The sequence below is a fragment of the Jaculus jaculus genome, chromosome 11 (genome assembly GCF_020740685.1).
Source record: "Jaculus jaculus isolate mJacJac1 chromosome 11, mJacJac1.mat.Y.cur, whole genome shotgun sequence".
NCBI classification, from domain to species: Eukaryota; Metazoa; Chordata; class Mammalia; order Rodentia; family Dipodidae; genus Jaculus; species Jaculus jaculus.
Window position 1 is genome coordinate 4,393,282 of NC_059112.1, and position 9,219 is coordinate 4,402,500.

Here is a 9,219-nt window from a genome sequence, read left to right on the forward strand (position 1 = left end):
AAATTAAAATGTGGTAAAATTCATTGAGGACCCACCAGTTCCTAATCTAATTATATGTCTGAACTTACAAAATAATGGAAAGTACTAAGAATAAATACATTGATGTTTAAATATGACTGTGTTTAACTAAAGGCTAGAACAGTTGATAAATGATACAACTTGAGCCTTACAGGGCTTTTGTTCTGTTTCTTCATTTTCTTCCTGTCATTTATTGTTCCAGACACACCAGATATCATGTATTTGATTTAAAGACTTTGTGAGTGTATCTCTATAGAATAAAGTTGAGAATTTACATTTAAGCATTCATAATAAATTTCTATTCCAACATCCCTATTAGTCTTTTGGTTTATATATCTGTGTAGAATAGATGCCAAATATACTTGACTGCCTCAAATCATGTCTTTTGGGGGAGACTTTAGAAGGAAATACTTTACTATGAATCATACATTTCTTTTCAGTGCAGCATTTAAAGGTCAAACTTCAACCACAGGTGTAATGTTTTTAGCTTGCTAGCTGCCTGGAGTGTTATTTTAAGAAAACAGAAGCACCATCATTTGCACACTCCTTATAGATCACACTCCTTCACTCTGACTCTGGCTCCAGTTTGTCAAAAGCAAGTCAAGATGAAGAACTGTTTGCTTTTCTGGGGAGTCCTGGCCCTTTTTGTCAAGGCTGCTCTTGTGACAGGTAGGTCCCACTACCAAATAGACCCAGGTAGGAGATAGAAAACAGGTGTGTCTTTCAGATTTAAAGACCAGCTTATGCTCTTGGTGGCCACTAGCCACTTCTGTTCTCTAACATGCTCTAGTCTTTATGCTAGCAGTAATATTCATATAGACAAGGCTCTGTGGGATTTGTATTCCTTTCTCTTCTCTGTTTCTCTTACTTTAATGTACACAGCAACGAATAAAGCTATTTGGATAACTACAAGTGGCCATACTTAAATTAATTTCCATGTTCAGTTCTTTCCTTGAGTCTCTTCAATGACTATTTTAGAGAAATGAAGAATTATGACAAGTATGATCTAGAATGCATTGTGATTTTGATCTCTTTAGAGATATTGGCATGACTTTTTTTTCTTTTTTGGTTTTTCGAGGTAGGGTCTCACTCTAGTCCAGGCTGACCTAGAATTCACTATGGAGTCTCAGGGTGGCCTCGAACTCACGGTGATCCTCCTACATCTGCCTCCCAAGTGCTGGGATCAAAGGCATGAACCACCATGCCTGGCAACATTGGCATGATTTTTAACAACTGTCAAAGATCTGAATCCTAACCCTTAAACAATGTACATTGTTATGTAGGTTACTCTTATATTTTGTTTATTGACCTTCCATATGGCTGTAGAAAATAGAATCCATTCTGAATAAAGAAGTATGGTATTAAATAATTTTTATCTAGAAAGATACATGAATTTGAAGTGATCCAATGGACTGGATTGTTTCTAACACTTACTGAGCCAATTATTTCTAGGTCGGGCATGATAGAACTGTAGTCACTATACATATGTATTTTTTTACTAGTAACATGAGTATCTTTCTAATATAAAATCTTTATCTCATTTTAAATATAAAAATATATGAATGTGAAATTATAGTAACAAGCCATATATAATATATGAATATATTCATAAACAGGTATATATTTTTACATATCTGTATACTTATAAACATACATAAAATAGATGTAGCTATATGTAAAATAGCTGCCCACCTCCTCTTTTTTTGAGACAGAGTCTCATTGTGCAGCATAGGTTGGCCTTGAACTTGATCCTGTTGCCTTTGCCTCACTAGCAACTGGGCTTTCAGATATGAGCTACTGTTTCTGACCTGCTTCTACTTACTGAACACTGTGTTTGATATTATGCTAACAGCTTTACACATAGAATTCTATTTAATTCCCACAATTACTGCATGAAGATTGGTTCTGTTATTATTTCCAACATGTACTTGAAGCAGTTGAGACTTAGAGAGATACAGTAACTTAACAAAGGTAATATAGCAAGTGAGAGGTAGAACCTGGGCAATCTGACCCTATAGCCTGCATTCCTAACTACTATTTTATCCTTCCTGCATAAAGAAACTGCCCATTAGTAAACTCATTTATGTCACATCTACCATTAAGAAATTGTATTTCTAGCCGGGTGTGGTGGCATACGCTTTGAAAATACAAGCAGAGGTAGGAGGATTGCTGAGAGTTTGAGGATTGCTGAGAGTTTGAGGACACTCTGAGACTACATAGTTAATTCCAGGTCAGTCTGGACCAAAGTGAGATGCTACCTTGAAAAAAAAAAAAGCGATTGTATTTCTTATTTGCTTGAACAGAGTTAAATTGAACATATATTGGTTGACCACCTAGTATTTCTCAGGTACTTTTGGAATACCGTAAAGCAAATCTCTACTAAAGATTTGTTATGAAAGCACTGCCTTTCAGTGAGAGAATGTTACCATGGAAGTCTTGGTGAATCAAAAGTATTTGTACAGGGATGGAGAGAAGGCTCAGTGGTTAAAGATACTTGCTTACAAACCTTCATAGCCCAGGTTCAAACCCTCAATACCCATGTAAAGTCAGATACACAAAGTGGCACATGTGTCTGGAATTCATTTGCAGTAGCAAGAAGCCCTGGTATGTCCATTCTCTCTCTCTCTCTGCTTGTAAATAAATAATAAATAAAAATATTAAAAAACAAAAAAAATCTGTACATTTTCTGATAGATATATTAGAATGACATTTTTTTTTTCGAGGTGGGGTTTTGCTGTAGCCCATGCTGACCTGGAATTCACTATGTAGTTTCAGGCTTGCCTTAAACTCATAGTGATCCTTTTACCTCAGCCTCCCAAGTGCTGGGACTGTTAGAATTAAAGGCATGCACCACCACAACCAGCCAAATGTTTTTATGTTTTTATGTAGTAGTAGAAGTAATAATAATAATAATAATAATAATAATAATAATATCTTCTTATATTTTTAGAAGGAAATACATCACATGCCATTATTGAATATAGAGAAGTCATTTACTTGATTGTCAATGTATGTTTTAGACTAGACATTACACACTGAGAAAAAAAATGTAAAAGTTATGGGTGTAGAAGTAGAGAAGAGGGCACCATTTGAATCATTTTACTCTTTTTAAATTGTTAATCATTGTCACATGATTGTCATAATTGACTCAGTGTCCTTTCTTTTCTAATACTATCTAGACTTTGGTCAGAAGATTTATTAAGAGTTTATGAATAATGGCACAATAATGCATTCTAAAGTTCTCCAAACAATTATAAGTACACTAATAATGTTTACAAAATGTTTTGGCGATGGTTATTTTCAATCAGACTGAAGTATTGCAGTTTAATCCTCTGCTGTGGGAATGAAGTCTCATAAATGATCTGCAGTCCAGATAGAATACCTGTCCTGTCCTTTGAACCTTTGTCACTTGAACTCATGTGCTTTTTCTTCATAGTTGTTTTTAGTTGCAGTTAAATGGGAGTAAAATTTAAAGGTTACTTACCTAAAATTATAATAATAAGAAAGTTAACACTATTAATATTATTATTATTATTATTATTTGTTTTTTGGTTTTTCGAGGTAGGGTCTCACTCTAGCCCAGGCTGACCTGGAGTTCACTATGGTGTCTCAGGGTGGCCTCAAACTCATGGCTATCCTCCTACCTCTGCCTCCCAAGTGCTGGGATTAAAGGCATGCGCCACCACGCCCGGCTTATTATTTTGTTTTTTCAAGGTAGGGTTTCACTCTAGCTCAGGCTGACCTGGAATTCACTATGTAGTCACAGGGTGGCCTTGAACTCATGGCAATCTTCCTACCTCCACCTCCTGAGTGCTGGTAAATGCTTGTGCCACCACGCCTGGCAACACCATTATTTTTTGATTAGTACTATCAAGTAAGACTGTCACTACTTACCTGGTAATTCATCCAAACTTAGCTAACAAGCATTTTTCTTTGTTCATTCTTTGTGACATTTGTAGACCTCTGACATGTCTGACATATAGCTTAGATAATTAATTGGCATGTACAGATAAAGTTTTAGTTTGTACCTATGCATTAATTAATTTGTGTTGTATACTGGCATAGTATAGTAAAGTGAGCTCATATTTCAATATTTTATTGTTTTTGCAGCCAGAATTTTACAGATGTTCAGTTCCCCACTATCCATGTAAAGACAAATGCACAAAGTGGGACATACATCTGAAATTTGTTTGCAGTAGCAAGAGGCCTTAGCATGCCCATACTCACATCTCTCTTTCTTTCAAATCAAAATAGTTTTTTTTTAAATCTTTTTAAAAAAAATTTTTATTAGCGTTTTCCATGATTATAAAAAAATCCCATGGTAATTCCCTCCCTCCCCCCAATAGTTTTAAAAACACATTCATTTATTTGTGAGGAGAGAGGGCAAATGAAATCCAAATGCAGAAAGAGCTTTTTAGACAGCACTTTACATCTGTATGTGCTCTATCATTTACAATTATTCTTTTTTAAAAAATATTTTTATTTATTTATTTGACAGAGAAAGAAGAAGAGAGAGAGAGAGAGAATGGGTGCTCCAGGGCCTCTAGCCACTGCAAATGAAGTCCAGCTGCATGAGCCCCCATGTGCATCTGGCTAATATGGGCCCTGGGGAATTGAACCTGGGTCCTTTGGCTTTGCAGGCAGATGCCTTAACCACTAAACCATCCTTCCAGCCCACAATTATTCTTTTTATAATACTTTATTTTCATTTATTTGATAGAAAGAGAGAGGCAGCTAGAGAAAGGATGGGTGTGCCAGGACCTCCTGCCGTTGCAGACGAACTCTAGATGCATGAGCCACCTTGTTCATCTGGCTTATATGAGTCCTGGGGAATGGGACCTGGGTCTTTGGTTTTGGAGGTGTGCTCCTTAAGCACTAAGCCATCTCTCTGGCACCTGCCCCCACTTTTAAGTTTTTATTTCTAGGTAGGGTCTCACTCTACCTCAGTCTGACCTGGATCTCACTCTGTAGTCCCAGGCTGGCCTTGAACTCATAGCAGTCTTCCTACCTCTGTCTCCCAAGTGCTGGGATTAAAGGTATGCCCCACCATGCCTTGCCAAAACAGTTTTAAAAATAAGAATAAATGAGAGCTCAGGAAGGATGGGATACTTCAAGTTGGATCTATAAAGACTAACACTAGTTTTGTCACTTTTGAATAAATTGATTTGGTTGGGGAAATATCTAGATTTTTTTTTCCTCTTTTCTACTTGCCACCAATTTTTGCTAGGTGAGATCATTCTAAAATTAGAAGCATTACAGGCTGGAGAGATGACTTAGTGGTTAAGGCACTTGCCTACAAAGCCGAAGGACCGAAGTTTGATTCCCCAGAACTCATGTAAGCTAGATGCACAAGGTGGCGTATGTGTTTGGAGTTCTGTTGTAGTGGCTAGAGGCCTTGGCTGGCCCATTATCTCTTTCTCTATCTGCCTCTTTCTCTCTCAAAATAAATAAATAAAAATAAATTAGAAGCATTAGATGAGAATTAGAATTCTTTTAGCCCAGATTCTGAATTAACTAGAACAAAGCAAAACAAAACAAAACAACCAGAAAAACCAGAGGGGAAAATTCCTTTTAGGTTATATTTGGATTTCCTTCACTATAATATGAGAGTCCACTTAGCTGTTACATAGGAAAGAAGACAAATAGAAGAGGACTAAGACTGATGAATAATACAAACTAAATTGTTTTGGAGACAAGATATTGCCATTGTAGTCCTGGCTGGCCTGAAACTCGCTGTGTAGATCAGCTGGCCTGAAACTCCTGGGTAGTAATCTTGATTCTGTCTTCCAAATGCTGGGATAAAAGACGAGCAACACTGTGCCCAGGGAAACAGGAAACACAAACACGTGTTTTCCTTTTCCATGATCTGTTTTTCCTCCCAAACCCTAGGTGAAGCTGAAAGGACCATTCTTGCTGACAACAAATGTAAGTGTGCGCGCGTCACTTCCAGGATCATCCCTTCTACAGAAGACCCCAATGAGGACATCGTGGAGAGACACATCCGGATTATGTGAGTGACCTTTTCTTTTGTTCCAGCTGTAAGCAGTTATTTTATGTGAACTGAGTTTATGTCTTTAATCTCCCCTTTGATATGTAGCTCTTTAAATGAAGTTGAGTCTTGTTAGTAAGTGGAAGTTTTAGGGAAGTTGAGAGCAGAATTGAAGTGTTCTAGACATTTCTTAATCTAAATCTAAAACCAACCAGCTAGATCAGGTTATAACCAAAAGTTCTGATTTCGTCACTGACATGCCTTGAAATGAGGTAATTTCTGCTTGCATCAAAACTTTCAGTTATCTTGAATCAGTTCATCTGAAACTTCAGATGACATCAAAGCTCTGTTTTTTTCCATATGTGGACTGCTGAGCATTTGACATTGTATTCAGTGTCTTCATGAAGAGATGGCAGATCCATCAAATTGACCTAACTTGACTTAATTTTCACTTGTAGATTGGACTCACACTTCTTCCATTTCTCTCATAGACTGATTATGTGTGCTATAGCTACTTATCAGCAGCAGAGCGCTGATCGTGTTTGAGACTTTCGTTAGACTCAGTCAGTGTAAGTTTTCCTTGTTAAATACTCCCACTTTAATAGTTTTCTCCAATCAAATACCTCATATGGAAAGAGGACATAGCATCTAATCCCACTTAAGCAACAAGCAGAGTGTGATGTCTTTAAGAATTTTGGTTCAAATGCTGGCCAGGTCACTTAACAACCTTGTGATCTTATAAACAAGGAAATTATTAGACCACTTCAAACTGTCTCATGTTTATAAATAGAGAAACAGTGCCTACTTACATTTTTGTTGTAAAAAAGGATCTGTGAGTGTCTACTTCTTAGGCTTGTGTAGTCCTGGAACAACTGCTGTTTCTTTACCTACCCACTCTCCTGTTAACATCTCTGTTTCCCCAGTATTAGCAAGCAGTAGGTTATACTAGAACTGTCATGGAGTAGTTAAGCCAGGAGTCTTGCAGCATCTCACCATGGCGATTTATTTCCTCTCTTCCGTTTACAGCCCCTGGCTCTCTCTGACGAGCCTCCCTCCCCCTGCTCTTCCTGGTTCGGCAGGTCTTAGCTCAGCCATCAGTTCCCATGGCAGGTTTTCTTGAGCACTCCGTCCCTCTCCCACACTTCCCCGTTAGGGACAAGACACTTACAGAGGTGGGTAATTCGAAGGGATGTGTCTGAACTTGTCAGGTAAACCATGTGGAAGAAGCATATCTGTCTTATGTTTAACTCTCCAGGGGAGATGGGGAACTAGCTCCATTATTCTCTAATTCACCTCTTTCCTTTATTGCATTATTTAAAAATCATATCTCATTGTTTTCTGAAGTCAATTTAGTTACTTCATGCCACTTTGTCTAATGTGCATTTATCTTTCTTGATTTTACTGTTTTTTATTTTTCTTTTTTTTTAAATATTTTTTTATTTTATTTTTTATTTATTTATTTGAGAGCGACAGACACAGAGAGAAAGACAGATAGAGGGAGAGAGAGAGAATGGGCGCGCCAGGGCTTCCAGCCTCTGCAAACGAACTCCAGACGCGTGCGCCCCCTTGTGCATCTGGCTAACGTGGGACCTGGGGAACCAAGCCTCGAACTGGGGTCCTTAGGCTTCACAGGCAAGCGCTTAACCGCTAAGCCATCTCTCCAGCCCTATTTTTCATTTTTTTAAAGGCAGGGTTGTACTCTGGCCCAGGCTGATCTGGAACTCACAGTGCTCCTTCTACCTGTGCCTCCTCAGTGCTGCAAGTAAAGGCTTGAGCCACCACATCCAGCTTTATTTAAATACAAGCAAGCAAACAAACAAATAATATTATTTGCAAGGGAGAGAGAGAGAGACAGAAAGAGAGAGAGAGAGAGAGAGAGAGAGAGAGAGAGAGAAAGGGAAAGTATATGGGTGAACCAGAGCCTCTTGCTGCTGCAAATGAACTTCAGATGCATGTACTATTTTGTGCATCTGGCTTTATGTGGGTATTGGGTAATCAAACACAGGCCAGCAGGATTTGCAAACAAGTGCCTCTAAGTGCTGACCCATCCTTAGTACCCTAGTTTTACTTGTGAAAGTACATTTCCATTGCTGTATTATTATGGCACTCTTACCAACTCCAACACTTACTGTAATGTTGTTATTTTGAAGAAATTACAATTAACTAATTGGAGCCTAATTCCTAAATTCCAAAAGAGGGATAACTATGTTTGAATATTTACATTATAGCATTTGAGGATTAAATATAATACTTGATAAAAGATCAGTGTTTGATTTTTAGTATACTCTCATAAATGTTTATTTGTTTGTCATTCTTACTATTTAAAATCTTTTCTGGTATTATATCAATCTTTATAATTTGATAAAGAATATTCATTCATTCAACAAATATTTATTGAGTAATAAGTGTTGAGGGTTGATCTTTGGGATACAATGGCTTATATAAAATAGTTCATGCTGAGCTGAGCATGATGGCACATCCTGTGATCCCAGCACTTTGGTGGTGGAGGCAAGAGGATCACAACTTCAAAATATTCTTTGGCTACATAGAGAGTTTTAGGCCAGCCTAGGCTACATGAAACCAAAGTACCCCTAAACTGAAAACAAGTAATAATAATAATAATGATAAAACTTGTCCCCAAAGAAACCATAAAACAGTCCATTCAATTGGAGCATTTACAGTCTGATAGGAAACTTTAAACAACTAAAAAGGCAACTTCTGGGCTAGAGAGATGGCTTAGCGGTTAAGCGCTTGCCTGTGAAGCCTAAGGACCCCGGTTCAAGGCTCGATTCCCCAGGACCCACGTTAGCCAGATGCACGAGGGGGCGCACGCATCTGGAGTTCGTTTGTAGTGGCCGGAGGCCCTGGCGCGCCCATTCTCTCTCTCTCCCTCTCTGCCTCTTTCTCGCTCTGTCTGTTGCTCTCAAATAAATAAATAAACAAACAAAAAAAAAGAAAGAAAAAGAAAAAGGCAACTTCCATAGTAAGCAAAGGAAAACAGAATCCTATATTGTAAATGCCATGAGAAGAATAGTCATACAGTGTTATAGAAGCCACTGTAAGGTATCAGGAGAGAGGAAGGGTGGCAATGGGAGACAAGGAGGGTCATTGGAGGAAGTGGAGAAATGGATGAAGGCAGTTAGCTAAGTGGGACTTAACTGGGTAAATATGCATGAGGAGGTTGATGGTTGGGACATATCCCAGCACAGGAA

The 9,219-nt window shown here is 38.1% G+C and overlaps 1 protein-coding gene across 3 annotated transcripts in view; it reads left to right on the plus strand.

Annotated features, from left to right (window-relative positions):
• The first annotated feature begins 611 nt into the window (after positions 1-611).
• The window catches only part of Jchain (joining chain of multimeric IgA and IgM), a 112,391-nt gene continuing 103,783 nt past the window's right edge, over positions 612-9,219 (plus strand). For all 3 annotated transcript variants that reach the window (XM_004665359.2, XR_006639583.1, XR_006639584.1), the window contains exons 1-2: positions 612-687; positions 5,908-6,028. In XM_004665359.2, coding sequence (XP_004665416.2) covers positions 624-687; positions 5,908-6,028 — 185 coding nt within the window. In that variant the 5' untranslated portion in view covers positions 612-623. The remainder of the gene's footprint in view (positions 688-5,907; positions 6,029-9,219) is intronic.